This window comes from Saccopteryx bilineata, chromosome 5 (assembly GCF_036850765.1).
Source record: "Saccopteryx bilineata isolate mSacBil1 chromosome 5, mSacBil1_pri_phased_curated, whole genome shotgun sequence".
Classification (NCBI taxonomy): Eukaryota; Metazoa; Chordata; class Mammalia; order Chiroptera; family Emballonuridae; genus Saccopteryx; species Saccopteryx bilineata.
Genome location: NC_089494.1, coordinates 214805262 through 214833218, shown reverse-complemented (window position 1 = coordinate 214833218; position 27957 = coordinate 214805262). Strand labels below are relative to the sequence as shown.

General features: G+C 34.0%; 1 protein-coding gene across 1 annotated transcript; it reads right to left on the bottom strand.

Moving 5' to 3' along the window:
* Window positions 1-62: 62 nt before the first annotated feature.
* LOC136306172 (transmembrane protease serine 11G-like) lies at window positions 63-27922 on the bottom strand. Its single transcript, XM_066232509.1, is given in 11 exon segments — window positions 63-2268; window positions 3290-3432; window positions 6417-6676; window positions 7625-7796; window positions 9496-9534; window positions 12732-12892; window positions 13530-13597; window positions 16619-16737; window positions 17304-17425; window positions 27836-27882; window positions 27884-27922. Coding segments are annotated over 11 exon segments (1332 nt in total). The 3' UTR covers window positions 63-2106.
* Between the last annotated feature and the right edge of the window lie 35 nt (window positions 27923-27957).

The following is a 27957-nucleotide window of genomic DNA, read 5'->3' as shown; positions in this document are numbered from 1 at the left end:
AAACATCATTTGAAATTTTCAACTTTGTGACTAAGTCACTGTGATACTTCTCCATTACTTGATACTCTTATCTTTGGTTGTCATTAATATATTTCTGGATTATAAGAAATTCCCTGTTTATTTAAAAAGTATCAAAATCTCTTTTGATTCTTTAATATGCAACTAAGTGGGGAAGTTCTAGGATCTTTGGAAGGTCCATCCATTTGTGGATCTCTGGTGGGCCTGTTATTGCTCATACAGAGTCACCTCTCTACTAGGTGACCAGTGCCCCTAGGAAAGAGGGTCTGAAAGTGGTTGTTCCATGCTTGACCAGTCACACTTGACCAGCCAAACTTATGTAAGGGAATACAGTGTAAGGTTTTTAAGAGGGCATGTTTTCTTTTGACTATGGATCCCATGGCAGTGGTTCTCAACTGAGGGTGCTTTTGCCCCTCGGGATATTTTGCAATGCCTGGACTCATTTTTGTGTGTTACAGCTCGGTGGGGTGCTTCTGGCATCCAGTGTGTAGAGAGGAGGAACGCTACTAACCCTTGCACACAGCAGAGGACAGCTGCCGCCCCTCCATGCACCATGCCCTCTAAAGACGTATCTCTGACAAAACGTCAGTAGTACCAACAATGAAAAACCCTGCAGTCTAGTGATGATTCAAAAATAATAATTTTAAATTTATTATTATAAATATATATTAATGTATACAACATACTATATGGAGCAAGAGAGACTCGCCCTTGATATAAAACTAAAAAAGAAAAATTGTAACATTGGCAGTTATTTCACTAACCAAATTAATTGTAAAGGGGGAGCAAATAAAGTTTAGATGCACAAAAAAAGTTTGGGTTTTGTTGATCATTAGTAATGTCAGGTACAGCACCATAAAAATGCATTTAAATATCTATGAAAATGATTATTTTATCATAATAACGAAACCATTTCAAATATGCTTTTTCTGACTATTTGAATATTCTCTATAAATACCATTCTTCAAAGAAAGCCTGACTTTTTAACAGAAAATTGAAATGTACAATAAGGTCTTCCCTAAAATCTTGTAACAAATTGTCCATGAATGTCTCATTTTATATTGCCGTCTTGTGTGAGTTATTTATGAATATCTAATTTATATTGACTTCTTATTCTGTGAGTTCCTTAACTGTTCTGGACTTGACTGAAAATAAAATTGTTTAGAAAATAAACTGCATTAGGCAATAAATAAACTGAAACCTGAGAAGTAAATTTACACCGAGATTGGAACTTGTCCCATTTTCAGAGAAAGCAAGCAGCTTCTTCTACCCAGCCCTTGTCTCTTCTCATTCCCACCCAGTGAAAAAACCAATAAGCTTTACTTTTATTTTCTGAATACAGAAAGGCATTTTTGCATAGTTTAAAACAAAATCTAGTGCAAGGCAATATTTTCAGTTCTCCTACTGTCTGATCCAAAGAATGTAGTTATTATTCCAAAGTAAAGCTTAGTGTTGGTTTAAAAGATTAAAATCTGCAATGTTGGATGTAAAGGTGAATGACAGCTTCTTTCAAGTTTCAAAGAGAGGTTGAGCATGCCTCTGAGGACAAAGGGGGAGGGACTTACAGTAGTGCCATCTCCTACGTCCTTGTCTCAAGTCTAGTGCCCCTCCATCATTTGTGTCGGCATTGGCCAAAACAAATTACCTTGATTTGTCTAGTACATGAAGCTACAGATTCTTAATGAGAATTATTTGATGAGGAAGGTAAAAACTATGGAGTTGGGGAAGGACAGTATGTTCTGTCAGGCAAAAAAATAAATAAAAAAATACAGAATGCATAGCCATTTGGTACTTGTCTGCTTAAACTTCTGGATTATTCTCAGATGAGAAGTGTGCAGTAAGGACAGAAAGATGAGCAGGGAGGTCATCAAAGACACTGAGCAGCAATGGTGGATCACTGAGGAGAGTATTTTGTCTCTTCAGATTGTGTGAAAGAAACCTTTTTTCTCGTGTGTAAGGGGAGAGTTGTCAGATCATGCTTATTTGCATCTCAAACTCGATGACAGCATCTGTGGCAACACATGACAAAGTACGATTTGTAAGAGACCACACATGACATTTACATTGTGGAGGTAGATGGTTGTTGCTTTAGATGTTCGTTTTAGATTTAATCCAGTCCCGGTAACGAGTCACTTTTGTATAAATTCCAGGCTTGTTTTCTTTTCCACAGTCTATTCCCCAGCTTACTATTCCAATAAGATACCAGATATTTCTATCAGGTGCTATAACCAGAGGTCCCCCAGAATCACCCTAGAGAAAAAGAAGAAAAAATACTGTCAATACAATAAATAAAGGAGTATCAGAATGACAGATAATAAGCATCTGAATGTCTGTAAACTGATATTTTGAAGTATGTAAAATATTCTATTTTTACTAGATATCAGGATCAATATGATAGTTGTGCTTATTACTTACCTTATTATCTCTGCTTATCTCTATTAATGTCCTCACTGGAAAGAAAGTGTGAATAAAGCTAAGGTTTTGGTTCTAACCTTGTATAGCTTTTCAGTTTTACCCTATCTAAACAGAATGTAAACTATATCTAAATTTAGGCCTCCACTTCTTATGTATTGTAAATGATCACCTCAAGCTTCAGCTAAATGGCCCCTCTGCAGTGAAACCTCTCCTAACTCTATTACATAAAATTCTCTCTTGCTTTCAGTTTAAATTTCACCTGTTCCCCTCACCCCAGTTTGTAAGAAGGTGTCCTGGATGCTGCATCACTGAGCAGCAGTAGGTTTGAGAGGAGCAAGATATGCAAAGGGCACCCCAAGCCAATGTGAACCATTCTGATTTCAAACTAAGGTGGAATCTTAGCCCTAGTGAGATGCTTTGAAGGTTGTGAATCATGAGGATTTCCATGTGTTTAACCTTAGGTATGGACAACTGTTATGTAATTTTATCTTTTAGCAATGAACCTATTCATTCCTCAAGTAGTATTCTGTGGAAGCCTCTTGCAGACTTATTTTTTCATAAGAGAAACGGTCTTGTTTGAAGGAGGCACGAGGTCTTCTAGTCTTGTGCCTTTAACTCTCTTCCCTTAGCATGCTTCTTAGTACACCTCAGTGCATGGTGGACAGAGTACGAAAACTCTGGTCTACCAAAAGCTATCCTCCTGTAAGCCCACATTCTCATTTAAGTCCTCAGTATGCTAGTGGTAACAAAAGCAAGACAGCATGGACCAGTGGAAAGAAGACATCTACTCTCTTATAAACTCAAATACAACTGGCTATTCAATAGATTCATTTTTGTGGATTTGAGTCTGTCTTACCTCACAGGCATCAAATTTTCCTGACAGGAATCCAGCACATATCATTCCTGATGACACAGCACCGCCATATACGTGAACTTGGTTGCATACGTCATTACTTATGGTCTCTATTTCAACTTGTCGCAGAGTATTGGGGAAGGGACCTAAAATAGAAAAAAAATAGGTGAAGGATTTCCAAATTCTTGCTTATGATAGTTAATTGGGTCTTGCGAAGGATAGATCAATGACTAAACATATGTCTGGAAGTTGTGGGACTCTGAGCGTGGTCACAGCACTTACAGTCAAGTTATATTTTTTGAATGCCTTCTTGCTTACTATGTGTTAGGTATCATTCTTGGCACATTTACTTCCACTATCTTATTGAATCCTAGTAACAACTAAGGATAAATACGAATATTCTTTTTCAGATGAATATTCTCTTTTTCAGATGAATTCTCTTTTTCAGACATGTCTGGTCATGAGTCTTGCTATGATCAGAGATAGCTAAATGAGGATAACTTTAGATTTAAACTCAGAGCACTTATCACCACCTGGGATAATCTGTGACAGTTTACTTAATTTTCCTGGATATTTGCCTTATCACTCTACATAAGACACACTTATACTGGGAATTGAGAATCTTTAGGAAAAGTAATATAGAGCAAGTCTGTACTGTCAGGAAGTAACTTCAAAACTAAAAAGATAAAATATTATTGCTTCATTAAAAAAAAGACCATTTCTACATTAACAATAACTCAAATTGCTATCCAAAAATAATACCAAGGTAAGTAACAAATGCCAAGATTAGAACTATATCATATTTCATTAATGACCTACACATTTATGATTTATTATATGAAAAGTATTATTTAGCTGTGCATATTATAGTTTTAGCCAGTATATTTTCATTTCACCATAATAGCTTCTATTTTAAAGACTTTATTAGTTCTTCATGCAAAGATAATACTCTTCCTATAACAGGTTCAAAGAAATCAAGGGGGTGAGGGAGGACAATGCTGTTGATTTCAGGAACAAGTCTGGGTAACTCTATGCAAAGGATATGGTTTTGAAGGAAGCAGATACAAGTGTGTACATTTTGAAAACTTATGTGCTTTTTGGCCTTGGACAAGCTACTTAATCTTACTTAGCACCATTTTACTCATCACTAAAAAAGAAAAAAATGATACCTATCTCATATTTATTGCGAGGATTAAAAAAGAATGAATACAGTCAGATGTGATAATGCCCTGTTTCATATTCAGATTTCAATCAATGGAAGCTATTGGGATTATGGTTACATATGTATTTAAAACCCTCATAGTCTAACAGCTGCACTTCAATGTGAATGATAGATGGTGAGAACAAGAGCTTTTATAAAAGAAAATCTAGGTTACTAGGGATTTTGGTCTTCTTCATAAATAAATCTCAGTCATCAGTTTTAAGCATGAGAGGGTCATTTATAGGACCATTTTCTTTTCACTTCATCTCTGAGTTTGCTTAAAATGCTCTCAGTAAGAGAATTTGCTTACCATCTGCTCTTCATACAGTTTTTTAAATAATCCGAACTGTTTGTGTATGTGTGTCAGCAATTTCAGTGCTATCTCTTTTGTTGTCTCTAATTGGCATTTGAAATTTATAGGTTTTCAAAGGCTTTAATGTACTAAATTTCAACTAATTTTAATTTCACTTGGCTTATTTTTATTTTAGCATGCTTCATTTTAAATTGTAAACGTTTTTACTTCTTTAAACTCAACTTTTAAAAAGTCAACCTAAGTGCTTAACAATATAACAAGCTATTTTACATTATCAAACTATTCAAGGAAGAAACTATCCAGAGTAGGGAGTTTTTATTAGACAAGCTGTCTGGTAGTGAGATTTCTAATTAAATAAAACAGGATAAATATTGGAAGGTAAGAGAAAATCTGGGTAGTCCTTGTTTCAGTTTCAAAATGCAGAAGAAAAAAAACAAAGAAATATCTAATAATTAACTTTAGTCTGATGTGTGTAACAAATTCATAATGTTATTTCTGAAAAGTTTGCAGCTTGTTAGTAATAGTAATCTGCACACTAATGGGCATTGAATGATTTATGATGAAGTCACAAATCACTCCCAAACTAGTATTCTGGAAAGGAAAGGCATTAAGCTTAATTACTTAGATTCTAGAGTAAATGTAATGGCCCTGCCCTAATGGTAGATGCTATATGTTTATACTCCATGTTAGTAGCTTTTCTAATCCTAAAGGATTTAATTACCCTTAATACTTATCATCATTGCCTATAGAACAAGGCAGATTCCCCAGAGATGAGGAAAAGGACTCTCAGGTTATAACAACAGTGTATCAACCTGAAGCCCATGTCAGAATTTTGGAGTGCATCTTGAGGAAAGCAGACTTCTGTAAAAATCAACTGATGAAGACTCAGTAGATAAAAATTGTACTATGAACAAGAACATAAATAAGACTATAACTTTGCAATAAGAGCCTGGAACAAGAATTGGAAATTTAAGGGTAGATTAAACCATATGTAAAAAGTGCAGCTAAAAGAGCTGGAGATTCATATCAGTATCTAAATGTCTATCAGCCGTTTATTGTCTGTTAGTAAGTATAGTGAAATATCATACTTCTCAACCTTATAAACTCTCAAACTCAAAATTATTTCATAGATACATGGATCAGAGAGCTCCCATTTAATATTTAGCATCAAGAATGCCATTTAAATTGCTCACTCAAGACTGTTTCTATGTACTTACATGTGCATTACAGAAGCTTATCATTACTACTGCTCACAAATACCATACTTTAAGAATTATGCAGCCATAACAGAATCTCTACATATGAAATAAGCAACAAAAGCAAAAAATCATATGGAAAAATATGCTTTAATTATGTTTGAAAAGAAAGTTATAACTAGTTTTTAGAGTAGCCCATTAAGAAGACAATAAACATAGATACTGTGTAATGGTAACAGTAATAGTCAAAGTTTTCATAATTCACCGAAACAAATTTTGTTTGTTGTTTTTGCCGTATTTTTCGTGGAACATTGATTTCATCTCTTGTTTTCTGTATTTTAATTGGGTATCGTATTTTATATCTCCACTCAAATGAAGGTTTTTATTTTTTTGCTTATCTGTTTTTACTGAGATACTCACCATTTGCTTGTAATGCTCCCCATCCAGTGACAAACACTTTACTCTTAGGCGGGACTTCAAAATTAGCATCTGGGAGACAGACTCTGTGCACTTCCTCAGAAAATAGGACTGGAGTGGAGAGCTTCACCACAGCGATGTCATCGTCGTGCTTATGGGCAGCATAATTCTCGTGAACAATTATTGTCTGCACCTTTCTTCTCATTAGTGGAGGGCTCAGAGTTGTTCCAAAACTAACCATCCAGAGTCTGGGGTTTTTGTAACTGATCACAAATGGAAAGGATTATGGTTGGTTCATTTCTGACCTAAAGTTACCCAGGACTCTGGATGAGCACGGTACATAAGGTGAGAGCAGGGCCAATTGTTTAAGGTGATACTTAATTGGGATTTTCCCACCTTCTTATTTATGGCTTCACCCCTGGGACTGCTTTGCATTCATTTGGCTAATAACAAATTCCCCCCATTCTAATGTAGCTTAAATTATTTTCCTCCAGGGGATGTCTGTACAATGCATTTAAAGGAAATAATATATTATTGTTATTTTTAAAGAAAATATAAATAAATAAAAATTAGAGTTGTGAACCCACATATATACACATATAGACACATTTATGGAGAGGAAAAGGGAGGGAGGCTGAGAGAAAGAAGAAAAGAGAGAGAGATGGTAAAATTAGAACCACAATTGATATGTTATTTTCTCATCCTTTCATTTTGGTTAATATTTTTATTCAGAATATTTTCCCATTTTACATTAATTTTACTAGAGGTACTATATTACTTTATTAATAGTCTCCAAGTGTCTTATTTTAAATCTTCAATCAACATATAGGTACTAAAAGTAGAGCACCAAAGATACTCATGTGGGATAATCAGATGTAAATTTGTGGGTTGGGATACTATTAGCAGAGTTTTTAAAAAATATCACAATATATCTCAAAAACACTGGTGACTGTGTTTACATTTTGAAAGTGTTGGTTCATTCTTAAAGTTAAGATTGCTGGGAATATATATGAAGTTAGAGCTGAAGATAGTCTCACTAATATTTTTCTACTATTCAGTAAGTGTTACTTTTTCTAAGCTGGCCAGAAAATCATGAGCACAATTGAAGGGGCCTACAATGATGAATAAAAAAAGAAAAAGAATTATAGTAAGTAAAGGTATGAAAAAGAAGTGGAATTGGTAACCCTGTTGGTACAGACTTGAGGACTTACGTGTCAAAGCAATGGGCAGCAGTGAGGAGCCACTCCTCACTGATCAAAGATGCTCCACAAAAATGCATACCATCCATTTGCAGGCTTGCTTGCCATGGCCAATCAGCTTTCCCTGCCACATAACCGTCAGCAATTTTTTCCATGGATGGTGGGTCCCTCCCTAAACCACAACCTGTCAAAAGAGAATAAGATGGTTATTTCTAGAGTAACAAATGTGTGTGTTTGGTACATAGTAAAAGATAAAAATGTTCATAAGTTTGCCTTGACTAAAATATTGATCAAAATTATATGATAGAATAATAATTATTGACATTAAAAAAAGGATTAATTAAAAAATAAAATACTTAACACCCCACTGTATTTGAAAAATTTTACTTAGTTTTTTTGTTGTTGTTGTTTTAGTGAGAGAGACAGAGAACATAGAGAGGGACAGATAGGGACAGACAGACAGGAAGGGAGAGAGATGAGAAGTATCAATTTTTTGTTGTGGCATCTTAGTTATTCATTGGTTGCTTTCTCATATGTGCCTTGATGGGGAGAGAGGGGTCTACACCCTAAGCCAGTGACTTCTTGCTCAAGCCAATGACCTTGGGCTCAAGCCAGTGACTTTGGGCTTTAAGCCAGTAACCTTTGGGCTCAAGCCAGTGACCAGGCGGTCATGTCTATGATCCCAAACTCAAGCCAGTGACCCCTTGCTCAAGCTGGTGAGCCCTTGCTCAAGCTGGATGAGCCTGTGCTCAAGCTGGCAACCTTGGGGTTTCAAACCTGGGTCCTCTGCATCCCAGTCCAATGCTCTATCCCAGGGGACCCCAAACTTTTCACACAGGGGGCCAGTTCACTGTCCCTCAGACCATTGGAGGGCTGGACTATAAAAAAAACCTATGAACAAATCCCTATGCACACTGCATATATCTTATTTTAAAGTAAAATAACAAAATGGGAACAAATACAATATTTAAAATAAAGAACAAGGAAATATAAATCAACAAACTGACCAGTATTTCAATGGGAACTATAGACCTGCTTTTGGCTAATGAGATGGTCAATGTCTGGTTCCATATTTGTCACTGCTAGCCGTAACAAGTGATATGACATGCTTCTGGAGCCGTGACGCATGCGTCCCACATCACCAGAAGTAGTACTGTACGTGAGTGATGCCGTGCTTTGCGGTGCTGCCACATACAGTACTCCAGGAGTAGTGCATCCTGTGCTCCTCTCACTGACCACCAATGAAAGAGGTGTCCCTCCGGAAGTGTGGTGGGGGGCAGATAAATGGCCTCAGGGGGCTGCATGCGCCTGTGGGTCATAGTTTGGGGACCCCTGCTCTATCCACTGCACCACTGCCTGGTCAGGCTACCTAATTGATTTTTCATATATTTGGGGTCATGCTCTTATATACAGCATTTACTCCAGTGATATTTCAAATTTGATTGTGAAATATACAGTAATTATTTCATAAAAATATTATTTGTATTACTTTAAAACCCTTGTCAAATATTACAACCATTACATTACTATAGTATAAATGTCAATTTTATACATTAAAGTTAATGGGTGTCATTTATATTTAAGCAATATTTTCTACTTTAACTGAGTGAGTCAAATAAAACTAAATAAGTTAAAATAAAACAGAATTGTTAAAAGAAGACATCAGCGAAACCTTCTGTAAGGAGGTTATTTCCAAGGAGTCCATATGGCATTCCCAATTATTAGTAGTAATTATTTTTCCTTGAGGAGAGTTAAGTCATGTATCTATTCAGATATATAATATACTTTGGGAAATAGTAAGCATAGGAATAGAGAAACTCTTACAAGTGTTTTATGTTTTATTCTTTGGGTTACAAACATTTCATTGATATTCTTGGACTTACCACTGTTCAGAATGTGCTCTGCTTGTGCTTCACGTATATCTGGAAAACAACACAAGATGATCATTCAACAATGGGACAGTTATAATGCCTACATGACATGAATATTTCTCTTTGGGAGGAACTGAATTAGGCAGGAAATATTTAATTTAAAGGAGAGAGAATAAAATCCTACAAAAAGGAGAGGCTTAGTTAAAAATTAAACTCTTCTCTGACTACTATATTGGGACTCCAAGGAAATTCTGGTTCATAATTATAAAAACATTGGCAGAAAGAAGGATATTGGTTGCCATGGAAGAGGACAACATCTAATTAATAAATGCCACACTGGCCCTGGCCGGTTGGCTCAGTGGTAGAGTGTTGGCCTGGCGTGCAGGAGTCCTGGGTTTAATTCCCCGCTAGGGCACACAGGAGAAGCGCCCATCTGCTTCTTCACCTCTCCCCCTGTCCTTCCTCTCTGTCTCTCTCTTCCTCTCCTGCAGCCAAGGCTCCATTGGAGCAAAGTTGGTCCGGGCACTGAGGATGGCTCTATGGCCTCTGCCTCAGGTGCTAGAATGGCTCTGGTTGCAACAGAGCAATGCCCCAGATGGGCAGAGCATCACCCCCTGGTGGCATGCCGGGTGGATCCCAGTGGGGTGCATGCGGGAGTCTGTCTGACTGCCTCCCCGTTTCCAACTTCAGAAAAAATACCAAAAAAAAAAAAAAAACGCCACACCAACTTATTAAAATGTAAGTTAAACAAAAGAGGGTCTAAGACCACTTTTACATGTGTACTACCATGTTTTTGCACACCATTCTCCTCTGTCCTCTCTCATGCAGTAGTGTTACTATAAAGGCCTTCAAGCATCTTAACTTGGCATCTTAGGTCGGTCCACAGATGTACTAAAAAATCCTCAAAATATGTCAGTGTTGGGCAAATGAGTTTGTAAAATCTGTATTTTCTGGGTTTGCTCACTTTTATTGTTAAAAGGGGCTACTGTCCAGATAAATTGTGCTGCCAGGTGAAACTGCTAATTACCTTATTGCTTGGGAAGGGGCTTTGATATGATAATGTGTGCAAGAGGAGGGGTTTTCGCGCCAAGAAAAGTTTGTGTGGAAGAAAGAGAAGAAGAAAGCCAAATGGCAGGGTGCTAAAGGAGAAGCTAGTTTGTACAGAGAGGAGAAGGGAGAAGATGTGCAGATGGGGAACCAGAGGTGACTAAGGCTGCTGGGGGCTTTAGATTCTAGGAAAACCCGGAGAAAATTCTCCTGGTTGTGGATCCGGAGAATGTGTGTGAATGTGTTTTGGAGTCCTGTGTTTTTACTCGCCTACCGGGTGCGAGGCTAGAATAAAGGAATGGCCCACCATTCTCTGGCTCTGCTGTACCCTTACTGTCTGCCCAAAATCAATGAGAACCTACATGTGCATGGCCGTGAGGGCCACAGCTACTGGCCCTACAGTTAGTCATTTTTTCATGAAGAAGATTAGAAGAAAAGCATGATCGGTAGCTATTCACCACAATTATATGAATTCTTTTTTATGCCAGATAGTATAATGAGCAATCTAGACCCATATTTTGTTACAATGAAAGCTAGTGTGAAGATTCACTAAGCCTGCAAATTAATGAATGAGTCTTTAATGTAGGTCAAACTCTAAAGAGGAACATAGCATTTATCTGCAGATAACTATGGATTGGGAGTTTATTAGAGTAGGTCCCTTAGAATTAGGTTTCACCAATGATAATAATCTTTAATGGCTTTCCTGGCCTTTAGAATAAACCCAGACTTCTTACCTGGATTTGCATGGCATGTCTTTGATTATTTATGTCTTTGTTCTCATGTTGAACTACTCTTGCTTTTAGCCAACCCATCTGCCACCTTGGCCTTCCCATTTTTTGACTGTGCCAAGGTATTTCTTCCTTTTCTTTGCTCTAGCTGCCCCTCCTGCCAGAATGTTCTTTCCTTGGTCTCTTATTTATCTGGGGGGAGGAGGAAACTAGTTCCCCATCATGCAGATCTCGGCTCAAAAATACTCTTTTCAAAGAGACCTTCCATGATAAGCAAATCTAAATTAGCTTTCTCTTCTCTGCCTGAAGTTTTAGGTTATTGCCTTGTTTCCTGGATCATTATCTTTCTTACTCTATGAGGTAAACTCTATGAGGACAGAGAATTTAGTTCCTGGCACAAAAAGATTCTCAATAAATATTAGCTGAATGAATAGATGAGCAGTAATGATAACTAATAACTTACTAAGTACTACATGCCAGGGACTGTGACAAACATTTCACATTACTTATTATATCTTCACAATAATATTGTGAGCCAAATCTGTTAAGGACATAATATAAAAAATTATTGATGAGATCAAATTAATCCAACTTTCTTCTTGTCAGTTGTGCTTTTGGTAGTAAATCTAACTTGATCCCTAGTTTTGAGTCCCCAACAATTTTCTCCTATGTTCTTTTATATGTTTTATAATTTTACAATTTTACTTATACTTTTTAAATATTTTTATATTTATTATTATACATTTTATAGTTTTACATGATATTATGATCTATATATAATCCATTTTGACCTAAATTTTGTAGAAGCTGTGAAGTTTAGGTACAGGCTCACTTTCTTGTTAATGGATACCCAATTGCTCCAGGACTGTTCATTGAGAAAGCTGTCCATCCTTGACTGAATCTTTTTTCTTTGTTGTCAAAAATTATTTGGGCATTTCTGTGTAGATCTATTTTGAAGTCCTACATTTTGTTCAATCTACTTGTCTATCCTTCCATCAGGATCACACCTTCTTGATCACTGCAGCTATATAGCAAGGCTTAGCATTGAGAAGAATAATTTCTCACTCTTTATTATTCTTTATCAAAATTGTATTGAATAATCTAGTACCTTTCTGTATAAATTTTAGAATAATCTTGTCTGGTTCTACAAAGAAACCAGCCAAGAGATGGATAGAAATTTTGCTAACCTACAGATCAATTTCAGAAGAACTGACATCTTTACTATATTGAGTATCAATATTTTCTAACTTTTAGTATACAAATTCTGTACATTTTTGTTATATTTATAACTGAGTATTAACCAAAGGAAGATAATCTTAGTGTTGATTGTTTGAGTATTTGTTTATTATCAAGTAAATGATAAAGTTAGAAATGAAAAGTGGTTTCATTTTATGGTGAAAGAAAAATGCTTTCTCTGTAGATCAGATGATAGTTCAAATGAACTATAACAAGAAAAAAAATAGTATTTCTTGCCTTTAAGATAAGGTGATGAATTATCTATCTTCAAGAAGCTTTCATCAAATTCTAACTTCTGATGCAAAATTTTAGCAGCTTGACGTTTTATTGTTTCTGCATTGTTAGAAACAAAGTTAAATTTAAGTACTACATCTGTTTTCAAACCATCGTTACTTGACCTGAAAAATGAAAACACCAGAATAAATGAGTAAGGTCATTGCCATGGTAATTATTATTTTATCTTATTATTTAAATATCAGTTATATCTTCAAAAATACAATATAAATATTTTATACTCTTTATTATCATTGTTTTTTCTCTTTCCTGTATCAAATAGATGTTAATACCTAAATTATTCCCTGCCTGTAAAAATTGATCATATTCAAGGAGATGAGAGTAACTGAGAGTTCTAGAATAATTGTTTTCTGGAAAAATAAATTAAAGGTACGTGTTAAATCCATCAATTTTATTTACACATATATTTTCATGATATTTAAAAATTTATAATATCTATTTGTTTACAATTTAAGTAAAATTTAAAAATTAAGTAAAATCATTTAATGATGGTGAGAATCTTTAACTGAAATGCAAATCTTTAAAAGAACAGCCAGTAGAATATATTTTATTTCTACCCAAATTAAGAAAGTCTCACCCTATAGGTACTCTATATAAGAGGAGTAACAATGAAATGTATTGATATTAAATTATTTTTTCAGTATAAGATTTTTAAATTCTGTCCACAAAGCAAATAACTGATGAATAACTAAATAATACAAAGTTGCCTTTTTATTATACAAATTGATTAGTTATAATTACCTAAAGTCAACTGCATGAGACTTGATGTAATGGTGATTTAAACTGGATCTTTGAAATATATTATCTATCTGAGAAAAGAAGAAAAAAGAAGAGTATAAAACTTGGTTAAATATGAATTTCACACATTTAAATATATCACAGACAAAGTCTGTATAAATATGCTGTGATTCAAATAGCATTTAATTCTATCTATACCTATCCCAGAAAGCTCACTGGGGCATAATTCTGTTATTAGAAAGGTCATCTTTGTAATTAGGTGTTGATTATCGTACAGCTTGTCAAATAGTTAACGATGGCTGCCATGTAGTTGAATTAAGCTAGATATTTCAATAGTCAGTATGAAATATACACAGAGACTGAGTTTCTTTGAAAATTTGGTAGTATGGATTTTTCATTCACTATCATTCAAGCTCAGTAGTCAACCTCATGGAAATGATTGTAGGATCAATTTTTTAGAATTTACTGAAACTTTTTAGGCCATATTTTGATCCTGTGGTAAATGGAGTAGAGAAGAATAATATTTATTGAATACTTCTTTAAAGTGAGTATACTCATCAAGAAAATTCATGAAATAATTACTAAGAATAAGACTATGCTATTTGTGTGTCATTTTAGACTTCTATAAGTTAATTTCTCTGTAGAAAAAAATCTGATAAAAAATTATTTCTTACTAAAACCACAGCTTGTTACAGAATCTGTGGTTTCACAATCTTATTCATTAGCATTGACTCATCAACTTGGCTTTTCAGAACAAAAGATGGATCATGTGCCAAACCCTAAGTAAACCCGAGTTCAATGATTATTTCTTCAAATCCGATGAGAAGAGCTGCCAGTTGTGAAACTAGGTGTGTGTTGAACTAGTGCTTTTTACTCATTTAATTTAATTTATAAAATGTTCTCTGATAAATCACCCTGTCATATCATTTTAGATAGGTTTATTGAGAAATCATTAGTTATTCAAAAATCAGTGGTCATGTGCTTTTCTTCTAACTATTAAAGAAAAAAATGCTTGTTTAAAGAAATAGTTTCATTCTGTATATATGTACATTTATATGACAAAACTAATACATATTCATTGTAAAAAGTTGTGAAAACTAGCAATATAATAAAGTATAAGGAAAAGCATTGAAATAATTTCTAAATCACTATGAAGAATCTGCTATTTACATTTTTGGTATATATACTTCCAGATTTTCTACTTGGATATTTATATATTTTATCATAAGTTCTCTGTCTACTTTCATTCTCTTTTCCATTTCATTATTTTTTTGTTGTTGTTTCTTTTTAAATCAAAGCTTTGTGAACCATGTTATTGCCCATGGCAATTGAGCATATAAATTGTCTAGAATGATTATTGAACTCCACAAGACATCTCTAAATTTAATTTTAGGTATTGATTTTAGTCATTTCTTATAAAAAAATGTTTGCTAGAATGTAACTCACAGTCTAAATCAGGAATCAGTGACTTATAGCCTGTAGGACAAATCAAGCCAGTCACTTATTTTTGTGTGGCCATCATCTAAAAATGGTCTTCATATTATTCTAATAGTCAAAAAAATCAAAAGAAGAATAATGTTTTGTGAAATCCAAAAATTTAACAAAATTTAACTTTCAGTGTCCATAATAACATTTTATTGGACCATAGCCACATTCATTTGTTGACATATTTTCTATGACTGCAATGGCATTACAATGACAGATTTGAATTACTGCAAAAGGACTCTATGGCCTGCAAAGCTGAAAATACTTACTATCTGGCATTTTACAGAAAAAAAATTGCCAACTCCTGGTTTAAATTATTGTACTTTTGTACTGCATTTCTAAATTATAATACTTCTTTATATTGTCACCATTTATACTCTAGAAGACAGGGCCAATATTAGTGATTTGGCTATTTATTTGCTAGTCATCTCTTTGATGAGCATTTTTATGATCTTACCATGTGGTAGACACTGTGCCAAGCACCAGAATTATAAGTAGACATAGCCCCTCACAAATCTAGCAGGGCATAGACATATAAAATAATGATGTCACAAGGTGGCAGGTGCTCTAATAGATGTGTGAGAAGCTCTGTGAGAGCACAAGAAACAGATGCTAACCTTCATTCAGACATGATTTTCATACTTTTTATTTGTAACATAAACTGATTTTAAGAATAATCCAGAGAGGTGGGTGTGATTGACCTAATTTTATAATGCAAACCTTGAACGCTCAAGTAACTTTCCCAAAACTGAGAAGCTGACAAAGGGTAAGATTGAGATAGGAATGTAGATGTCTGACTTCAAAGCTTAGACTGTCTCTAATTCAATATATGTCTTCCTGTAACAAAATATTCTATATCCAGCCACCCCCATTTAGTTGCATCTTTCAACTCATTTCATCACCTTCTGTTTTGGTTGGGAAATGACTGAAGAAATATTTCTGAACCTGGCAAGAGTGCTTTGGTCAATGCCAGACTCAGTAGAGGCTGTGTATACAACTTATACATCTAAAGTCTTCAGTGGGAGTCTCTGTGTTTCTATGCTCTAATTTTAGAAATAAGTAAATGTTCAATATAATTGCTGAACGGGAAATGTATTAGGGTTATACACACAGTAGGTGTGTGATAAATTATATATGGTAATGTTGTTTGTGCTTGAATGGTTGAGTTATGTTTCTAGATACTCTTTCTCTCTCTCATATATATATATATATACACATATATATATACACACACACATTATATATATATTTATGCTATTTTTCTTTATAGCTTTTGTTGTTCAGTGTTTGGGGCAAATATTCTTTTTTCAAAGTATCTGAGATAATGTTGGTTAGCGTTGCCAGGATTAGCAAATAAAATTACAGTTAAACTTTAATTTCAGATAAACAGTAAATGATTTTGTTAGTATAAGTTTAAAACATGGACTGAAGTGTATTTTTAGAAAGATATGAAATTAAAATTTAACTGGGTATTCTTTATTTTATCTGGCAAACCTAACATAGGTGCAATTTGGTGAGATCTGAACTTGCTTCTTACTTTATTGTAACCTCCTTCATCCCAACAATATTGTCATGGTAGGAATGATACCAATAGAATGTAGACTTACCTCATTATTTACTTTTTGTTGCAGGTCAGTCCTAGCTTTTGAGTGTTCTACTGAAAAATCAGGATTATATTCAGTTCCAGGGATCAGGAAGGAGATTTTGTAATAGTGTGGCTTCTGATCTGTAAGGGAGAATAAAAATGCATTGTTTCTCTTTAGTTCATATAAGTTATATAAATAACAGAAATGGAGGAGATGGCATGCAAAAATGTCCTATAATTGAAGAACTCCTGAGAATTGAACATTCAATAGCTGTGACCAATACTTTCCTCTTCTTTTTTAAGATTAGATATTCCCTTAGTCATGTAGTTTTCAGTTGCATCCTGATACAAGTTGACCACAATTTAGAATTGCTACTAAAATACTTTTTAAATTCTTAGTACATTAAATAACATTAGTACATAAAATGACATAGGATGTAAATCTATGGCATTGGTCAAGAGATAATATTTTGTGAAACATGTAAAATTTTAAATGCTAGAAGTTATTTTTATACACAAATGATTATTATTTCCAAAATGTAGATCAATATATGCAAATCAATGTTACATTATACAATATTTGCACATTGATGCAAATTATTGCTGCAATAAAAAATATCTTTTAAAATATTAGAATATATTAAGGTTTTGAAATAATGGAGTTGATATTTAAAATTTCAAAAAGGTACAATGAGATAAATTCTTACCAAATAACAAAAAATAAACAAGGAGACTGATGATTATTGCTAGAACCAACACAACAGCTGCAATAATTAGGGCAATCATCCATGGTTTCAAGGATTTTGTTCTTCTGCCTCGTATTGGTGGCCTTTTGAGAGAGTTGTAAATTAATAACAAATGGAACTTAAACACTAGAATCACAGTTTCACATAGTTCTGGCATAGAATTTTTTTTCTTCTAGAATCCATGGTTAGCTCATATTGCATTTGGTAACATTTGAATATATTTTTCTACAAAAAAAATTAGAAAAATATTGTTAAACATTCACTGATGCTTGACTTTATATTTTGATTTTTAAGTCAGAACTGTACTATAGTGACTACTGTTTCATGTATTTCCAAGTCCATTAACTAGATGTTCTGAAGGTTTTTCTTTGTAAATGAGCTAATACCATATATTTTGTTCATGTGCTTCAAATCACAATGAGCCTATAAGAGTGGGGCAAATGGGTCAGTGCTCTCATTCTAACACAAGCAGATAGAGGCTCAGAGTGACTACTAAAATCTCAAAGTTGAATATTAGAGGAGCTAGAATTAGAATGTGGGCTTTAAGGGCTTTCTTTTTTTCACACATCTGTGCTTAAACCCATAGTCTCCATTTATAAAGCAAGTAACCTGCAATGCATACAAAGAGCATCTAAAACAGGACAGTAGAAGAAAATAGATGAGAACAATAAGGAAGAAATAATAAACAAACCAAGAAGAGATCATTTATATAATGAACAAATAAATAGTGATAGCTCAAGCCAGAAACTTCATGGCTTCACAGAATTATAAAATTCAAACCTGTGCTTTTTATAAATGATACTGCATAGCATAAGGTCACATTTATATGAATAAATAATGAATCAACTTAAATAAAAATATTAAGACAATAGTAGCAGTAGCATGCAAATATGGTAACAAAGTAGGAAAGTGGCTTGCAGATAACCCCCATTGGGAAGCAGGAAAAATGCCACAGAGCCCCTTTCCCATCCCAGTTTCAGAGCCTATAACCTAAAGACCAAATCTGAACAATTATAGAATTGAGGTAGGCCAGAAGCAAACCAACAGGGGTGTCCAGGAAAATCTAATTCACAAGAGAACTGTACAGGAATATGTACAGTTCTGTACAAAGAACAACTGCTTTAAGGCAAAACTATTTGTATCCACTTATCTTTCATAGCATATTAGAAATAATTCCATTATGACTTTTTTTTTCTGTTAAACATACTCATGGAAATGAAGAAGAAGGAATTACCTTCTTGGGAATTGGTAGCTGGTAGTGTTAAAGTGGAAATTATAGGCCCCAGCTAAATAATTGAAGATATAGATTAAATGTGCCTTTTGGTATAAATGATCTGGATGGTGTGAGAATCCTTGTGTCTGAGCAAAGAAGCTAGAAGCAGTTTCTCACAAGCTCCTGTATCCTTGTGTCTGAGCAAAGAAGCTAGAAGCAGTTTCTCACCCAGAACCTATAACCTGAGCTCTGACAAGTAGCTCAGGTAGTATTAATTCTGTGTTTCTGGAAGGATCCAAAGTTACTCTGGCCTGCTACTCTTTGGTTGGTAGCAAGACAAGAGTACCTACAACAATCTGCAAATATTTGCAGTGTCTCTAGAAAGCTGGGGTCCCAATGGGGCACAGGCAAGAGCTGATGAATGTATTCATCACCTTTATTAATAGAAGGTCATGGGCAATCATGAATTCATTCAGTTAACATTTACTGATTTCTTCTATGTGCCCAACACTTTTTGCTCAAGAGTAAGACATAGACTCCCATCTTCAAGAATGAACAATCTAGAGACACATTAAGTAACAGCTGTAATACAAATACAAAAATGTCATAATGGAATTATTTCCAATATGCTATGAAAGATAAGTAGGTACAAATAGTTTTGCCTTAAAGCAGTTGACCTTTGAACTTGACCTTGAAGGCTGAGGAGAGAAAATGGGCAAGGATGACATGTACCACAGGGAAAGGGAACAGAATGAACAAAACAAAAAAAACATGAGACATGGACAAGAATTGCTCAAAGACATACTTGAGAAAGTAAAGTTTATGAACAAGAATAGAAGTAAACTTAATGCATGTATTCATTAGTTAACTCAGTAGATATTTATTGAGCATTATTATGTACCACATAAGCAAATATGAAAAGAATCTTAAATAGATCTTTTTCTCAAGAAACAAAATCTTATAGAGGAAAAGGAGCACAATGCCTACAAATTGCTACCAGAATTGCAGAGAAATTCTAAGAAAGACTAATGATTTCTGTTTGAAAGAAATAGTGACTGAAAAAATAGTGATAATTTTTTAAACCTGAAAATGCTGGATCCATTTTCTCATTGTCTTTTCTAAGTCAGCTATGGGAAACCATTCCTAAAAGGGGAGCTTGTTTTACAACAAAGTTCTAATTTTTGAAAGGATATGGTTTTCCACTAAACATTGTGACTGAATTACAGCCTTAACTTTGTGTAAATCAAAATTAACTTAAGCCTGTAATGAAGAATAGAAAGCATTTATTTGAGCAAATAGAGCTGAAAGGTGGGAGACACACACAGATTCAGGAAGGAACTTAAGTTTAGTTTCCCAGAGACAAGGAGGAACAGGCTGCCTTGTATAGTGAAAGTTCCCATCCAGTTTCTCAATTAAGTTCATTTTATATAAATGAATTATTGAATTGTGTTGTTCTGATTGGATGAGGAAGTTCTCCGTAGAAAGATGAAACCAAGGCTTCCCCTGCAATGGTCCACAGTTTAAACAAGTGGGGCGTAGTATGGGAAGCTGAGAGTTCAGTCTAAGTTTCTTCCTTATGTACAAAGTATCTGAGAAACCCCTGTCAGCAAATGGCTGCCCAGCTTTTACTATTTATAAAATTTGGGCCCCTGGTTGACCACGGGGAGTCCATCTCAACAGATAAGTTTTTTTTCAGGTTTACATCAAATGAATCTTTCTTTTCAGGGTTCATGTATGAGTACAAGTAAAAAATTATTTGAATTTATTTTCTTAACCAGGCAACCATGACCTACATACAATATTTATGCTTAGGTATTTTAAAAACCTAAAATAAAAATTTCTCCCTATTATTTAGTACTAAGATAATTTTAACTTATATACTGACTAATTTCAATGGCTAATTTCAGTGGTTATTCCATATTGTTTGGAGCTTGCACTTTATACATACTTGAGCAATGTTTGTCTACTAAATAAGAGAATGTGTCATCAGGTAGTAGGTAACATTAAATTATTGCAACACAAAAACTATTTTTATCAGAGTTTTGTGAGAGATAATTTTTTTCAAGCATAACAGGAAAGATAAGATTAAACAGTTATCTGGAATCAAGAAACAAGTTTTGTACTTACAAATTGCTAAAGGACAATTCTCTTTCTATCTTGGCTTCTTTCTCCCCCTAACCATTTCACTTCAAAACACTTAATTTTGGTCAGACTATTCCTGCAAGATGACTAAACAGGTTTATTGTAGTGCAAGAAAATAGAGTCTTAGAGAAACTTTGACATTCAAGCAAAAGGAAAACAAACGACCTCACCTTTGAGGTATTCCTGCCAAAGCAAAGAGGAGCAGTGATGAAAGCCACCTACTCAACAGGTCAGTCTAGAAAATCTTTCATAAGAGTTAATGCATTTTGAAAAGTGTCTTCCTTTTAATCCCTCCCCTACTTTGTTTAAATTCTGAGTGACACATTACTCAAACTGCCTCATGGGGAGGTACTTCTTGAACCTCAACAGAATGGAATGAACTCTTCTTGCTTTTTAATGTCAGCAATTTTTTTTTCAATGTAACAATCTTTTCCAAGGTACATCTTCAGGTCCTTTTCCATTAGATAGCTCTCATGACTTCTGTTATTTTTATTTTATTTATTTATTTTTTCCTTTTTATTGAAATTATTGGGGTGAAACTGGTTGACAGAATTATACAGGTTTCAGGTGCTTGGTTCCACAAACATTATCTGTGCACTGTATTGTGTGTTCACCACCCAGGTCAAGTCACGTCCATCTCCATTTATCTCCCCTATATCCTCCTGTACTTACGCTCCACCTCTCTCTGGGCAATCACCACACAGTTGTCCATGCCCAAGAGTTTTTCTTCCTTTTGCTCAATCCCTCTACTTCCTTCCTGTCCCCAACACCCCCGCCCCCACCGACAGCTGTCAGCCTGTTCTGTATCTATGAGCCTGTCTTTATTTTGTTTGTTAGTTCATTTTGTTCTTTAAATCCCACATATAACTAAAATCATATGGTACTTGTCTTTCTCTGACTGGCTTATTTGACTGTTATTTTTCCTGGAGTTTGTCAAATGTTTTATATTCCTTTCTGCTACAGTGGTGGCCACATGATTTGAAGAGCTAGTGGTCTTGAAAGAGATTGTTCAATGTAGTGGTTAAGAGTGTGGGTCCTGCAGCCAGCTGATCTGAGTTTCTATCCCCGTTTGCCCACCATAGGACATTGACAGTCATCCAACCGCTCTGTGTCTCAGCTTCCTTGTCTATAAAATGGGGGTAATAATACCCACCTTGTGGGTATGGCACATTTTTGCAAAGACAAATGAGTTAATACATTTAAGAGCACTTAAACAGTAACTAAAACATGGTGAGGACTTAGGAGTTTTGTTTATTTTATTATTTTTATTTTCAAAAGCAGCAGGGAAAGGATACCAAGAAGTACATAATGGAGTGTAGTGAGCTGATGGAAAGTGAGTGTAGGATGGTTGATGTGCTACTCTTGAAAGAAAGAGGTAGGAACTGGTGCCCAGGACCTTGGAATCTGAGTGACAAACTGAGTACAAAGTATGTACAGATTGGGAAGCAGTTTGGAGCCTAGCAAAGCCCTTACATTCTCCAAGGAACATTATAGTGGATAAGAGATGTCAAACTTAGAGAAAGGGGGATCACCAGACCCTTCAAGAGTAATCACAGGTTCACAAATAGGCATCATGTGGGGAACTCATTTTGGAGCATCCACAGGGAAAGAATCTTGGAGGACAAAAAAAATTTAAGACAAGAGAAGATAGGTGAATCATGTAACTGGGGTTCTAATCCACTGCCTAGGAAAGACAGGACTCTGGAAGATTGTTGTTATGAAAATAACAGGAGGTGGTGATATTATTCATAATAACAGTGGCTTAACTATGATGATGTTGATCATATTAATTGTACCACCAGATATGATGAGACTTTGATAAAATCTGTGATGTGAGTAGGAATCCTTAAAGTTGTGCAAAAGATTAAATGAATATTTGTACTTCTGTTTGTTTCATGTTTTGATAAGCTGTGTGTCTTGTTTTTATAACCCCATATTATACAAGTAAGAGTGACGTTTCATAAATGATAAGTTGATTGAGGTCATAATTAAAATAGAATTAAAGTAACTGGGATTTTAGTTGTTAAAGAGTTCCAAAGGCCCTGGCTATATAGCTCAGTTGATTAGAGCATCATCTGGAAGTGCAGAGGTTGCCAGTTTGAGTGTCCAGGCCAGAACTTCCCACCCACTTTGGCCAATATTGTTTCAGATTTTTGGTACATTTTCCTGCTTTTTTTTTACTAATGTTTTCAATTAATCGTCACTTCTCCTTAATGATCTTACTTCCTACTGCAAATGTTGACCTCTACAAGAAATTAGGACTTGTTTGGAATGTTAATATATGGAAAAAATGTCTTAGCTACAAATCTTTTCTTTTTTTTTCTTTTTTTTGTCTTTTTCCGAAGCTGGAAACGGGGAGGCAGTCAGACAGACTCCTGCATGCACCCGACTGGGATCCACCTGGCAGCCCACCAGGGGCGATGCTCTGCCCCTCTGGGGCATTGCTCTGTTGCATCCAGAGCCATCCTAGCGACTGAGGCAGAGGCCACAGAGCCATCCTCAGCGCCTGGGCAAACTTTGCTCCAATGGAGCCTTGGCTGTGGGAGGGGAAGAGAGAGACAGAGAGGAAGGAGTGGGGAGGGATGGAGAAGCAGATGGGCACTTCTCCTGTGTGCCCTGGCCGGGAATCAAACCCAGGACTTCTGCATGCCAGGCCAATGTTCTACCACTGAGCTAACCGGCCAGGGCCTTACAAATCTTTTCTAATGAACAAGTTCTACTGTTACTGTATCTGACAGTTGCAAAAATAGTTTTCATTTAAAAAATGAAATTTGAAATGTGAAAGGAAAATTAAATAAGGCCCTTCTTGAGCCAGAAAGAACTACTGAATATACTACTTGATTTTGCTGAAGATGTCACATGAATGCCAAAAAGGAAAGATAATGATAGTTAAGTGACCTCGACAGCTTCAGTGGACAATAACTGCTAGGAACTTTTGCCTTTATCTAAAACACACTAGTGAGCTTCCAACGCCTTTTGGGGTCTTTTTTTCTGCATTTCTTCCTGCCTCTTATGTTTATTCATTTATTTCTTTAGTATCTATATACTGACATATAAATAACATACCAGACATTTTACTCATTTAAAGTGTACAAGTCAATGGCTCAGTATATTCACAAAGTTGTAAAATCATCTCCAAAATAAATTTTCAAACATTTTATTATCCCAAACAGAGACCCTGTACCCATTACTATTATAGATACTCTCTATTGCCCCTAAACCTAAGCAACTGCTAATCTACTTTATGCTCCATGGATTTGTTTATTATAGACACTTCATATGAATAAAGTTACATAATATGTGGTCTTTTGTACCTGTCTTCTTTGACATAGCATAACATTTTTAAAATTTATCAATGTGATAGCATGTGTCACTTCCATACTATTTTCCATAGTGGGAGTTAAAGCACCATGTCTTTTCTTTATGAAATGATATTCCATTTTATGGATATACTATATTTTACTTATATATTCATCAACTGTTGGTCATTTGGATTATTTCTACTTTTTGGCTATTATAAATAATGAAAATCTCTGTCTTGTTCAATTACCAGACCTGAGGATCATGACTGCATTCTAATTCAGTAATATGTCAATACCGAGGAAATTTAGAGGAATTTACTTTTATATTACTGATAAATTGGGAAATAAAATATAGCCTGTGCTGTGAATTTATGAAACAAATTCAACTGCAGATGGATTTAGCAATAGTAATTTCAGGCTACAAACTGCCTTTATATAATAAGTCTATAAAATAACTTTTGCACATTACTTATTTTTACAGGAGCATTTAAGTATTATCCTAAGTCAACATTTGTCTAAGAAACATAAATTGTAGAACTTAAATTTCACATGAAGAAGATAACTCTCCTTATAAAAACTGCTAGATTTGTATAAATTATATACTTTTCATTGTTTTATTGTCTTTGCTTGTAAAGATCTTGTAGCTCAGAGATTAGAAAAATCAATGACGTGATTATGGTTTATTTTTACTTTATATTTATGAATGAGAGATTTAAAAATGACATATGGAGGCAGAAATCATCAAGGAAAACAATAAATAATTGAACTACTTTAAAAAGGAAGAAAAAAACTAATGATAACATCAAATCTTCTGTTTATCAAATTTTCAAAAGTAAAAGTCAAATGCCAAATTGTAAGTTATATATTTAAAATATGAAAAGGAAAATTTAACTTATCAACACGAATACAAAGCCATTAAATATGAATTTCTTTCTTTTCATTTTACTTTGTCATTTAAAATGCCAAGTCTTATGAAATGTGTTATTGTATTTTTAGCACCTGGAATATGGTAGTTGCTCAAGAATAATTTTTATTGAAATAATAAAAAGAGGAAGAATCAGAGTAGAATCCTAAAGAAAATAATATTTAAGTTATGGATAAACAATCAGGAATCCTGGAAACCACAGAGGAAAATAAGGAGGAAGAAGAAAAATAATTGTAAAAATTCTGTGTCCTGAGGGAAAAACAAAAGAAAACTATATTTCAATTTTCTAGATATATAAGGAATATTCAGAAAAAAAAAGTTTAGAACACAGAGTAGTTTGTTAATCATGGGATGGCTTTGTAGAAATTGTGAAAGTGCAGAAGATAATTTATCCTATGAAAACAACTTTGAGTGTGTGCAAAAATCAACCAGAAGGATATTTATTATTAATGTATTATTTACAATTTTGCCAACATTAAAAAATAAAAAATATATGTTTAAGTTGAAGATCATGTATCATAACATTTTTCTGGTAAAACTACTTAACTATATATAAAACAGATATGTTTGTATCTTACCACTTATTTTTTTAATATATGATAAAACATGAACATGTATGTATGTATGCATAATACATGTGTATATGTTCTGATAAAACTTAAATTGCATTTTAAACTTGAAATTCTGCTACTTCAAAACTACTCTTTTTCATCTTTGGGACCACCTATCTTTTATTTTTTGTATCCAGTTCTAGTTTTCCATTGTCAGTACTGAACTCCTAGAGTCCAGTACATTACTACAGAAAATGAGGGCAGCCTCTTGTTTAAATGACAGGGTTCGTTTACAAATTTAAACCATTAGGCTCTATTGATTTATTTTATTTTATTTTTAAGTAATTATTTACTTTATTTTTTACTTTATATTTTTTCAATTGACAAGTATATGTTTTCACTTGACAGAGTCATTTTATGCCTATTTCTATAAAACCTAAACTTGATTTTAATAATCAATGTGGGAATTAACTTAAAATCCACTAATGGGTGTTACTACATGAAAAAAACTCAGTGGTTGCCAGAGCTGGGGATAGGGGATTAGGCAAAATAAATGAAGGTGGTCAAAATGTACAAACTTCCAATTATAAAATAAATAAGTAATGGAGATATAATGTACAGCATGCTGACTATAATTATTAATACTGTATTAGATTTGAAACTTGCTAAGAAAGTAGATCTTAAAAGTTCTTATCACAAGAAAAATATTTGTTACTATCTCTGGGGACATGTTGACTAGACTTTCTGTGGGAATCATTTCACAATATATACAAGTATTGAATTATTATATTGTACACCTACAACTAATATATATCAATTATATCACAATAAAAAAAGACTCTAATATTTTTCAGTGAGGCAAAGAGAAATATAAAACTTTTCAGAACTTCATTGAAGAAAAACAATAATCCAAGGAATCTATTTCATTTTTTTTGGAAAGAAACCAGAGACTAAAATATTATAAATATATTTATACCTATTTATATCATATATAAATACAGAGGAGCTTACTATAAAAGCAAACAAAGTATTTCAGTGTAAAAAGAAGTCTTTAAACATGAAAAGAAATTCAATTAAGTCCAATGAAGAATATTGAAACAACCAATAGGTAATAAATTGTTAGTTGGAAATTATTGGTCCCAAATAAATATGAATAAAAATTAAATGGTTCAACTAGTATACATGTGCCAAGTATTCTACTAGATACTAGCATGTGCAACAAGAATAAGGTATATTTTCTTCACATTACTCAGAGGTGACAAAAACTAATAACGTTTTATTTGAGTATTTAAATGAAGGAAGTCCTCTGATTTAATTACTCTGAGGCACAGATTATCAATGGGAAGAATGGGGACTGCTTTTCAACAGCACCTCCTCACCCACTCCTCCACTCTCACTCCTTACTTTCTCTCTGAGCTACAAAGCCAAGGAAAACCAAAGCAAAACAATAATAATAATAATAATAAATAATGTAAAGTAGTCATAATTGTTTATCTTGATATGGAATATAACTATAGACTTTTCAAGGATTTTAGACCTAGAGGAGATAATTTTTAAAATCTTGAATATAAAAAGTAATAGATATGAAGAGATCTAAATAGTTTCTTGGTCTATTACCAGATGTAGGTCTTTTGTTTTCCTTCAATTTTTATTTCAGTCTATTTTTCTTCTTTCTTGGATTTTTATTTTAGTCTGTTTTTTCTGTTTCTTAAATTTTGTCCCTTTAATTTCTATAGACATCATTTCAAGTCTATTAAAATACAAAAATCTTATGATTATCTATTTGCTTCTCACTTTAATATCCTTATTTTAAAAATGCTCTTATATGGTTTTTCAAAATTTTATTTTAAAAGGCAAAGAATTTCTCAAAGGACACTAAATTATACTTTGAAGTTTTTATTATATTTATCAATTTCATAATAGCGGTTAAATATAATACTATATAATTTATATATTTCCTCTATTTTTAATGAATCGGTTAGAGAGATTACAAATAGCGTTATATATTCTAAACTCAGAACTGAGAGTGAGAAAACACTTTCTTCCGTGCCCCATCCTTCCACTGTGCCAAGTCTACGATATTTTACCTTAGGCTCTCCGGTTCTCCTCCCTCTCTGTGATTCTCTTATTTTTACATTAAACTTCCCAGTTAAAACTTTTCAAATACAAAATGTAAAATTGCCAGCATAGTTTCCTGAAATAAAAAGTATTAGCATTTCTATGTAATTATTCTTAACAACAAAAGTAAAATAATAATATTAATAATAATAATAACAAATTTCCAATTTGGAATGATTACTTGAATTGAAAACCACAATCTGAAGCTAATCTTTTTAAACATGAAATAAAGTTCAACTTACTGATACATCATACACTGTTGAGAATGCAAACTCCTGCACCTCCGTGCTGCTTTGTGATTTCTCGTCAAATGAGTAGCATCCTGGCATTCTTTCAGACTTGTAAGCTGACTACAGAAAAAACG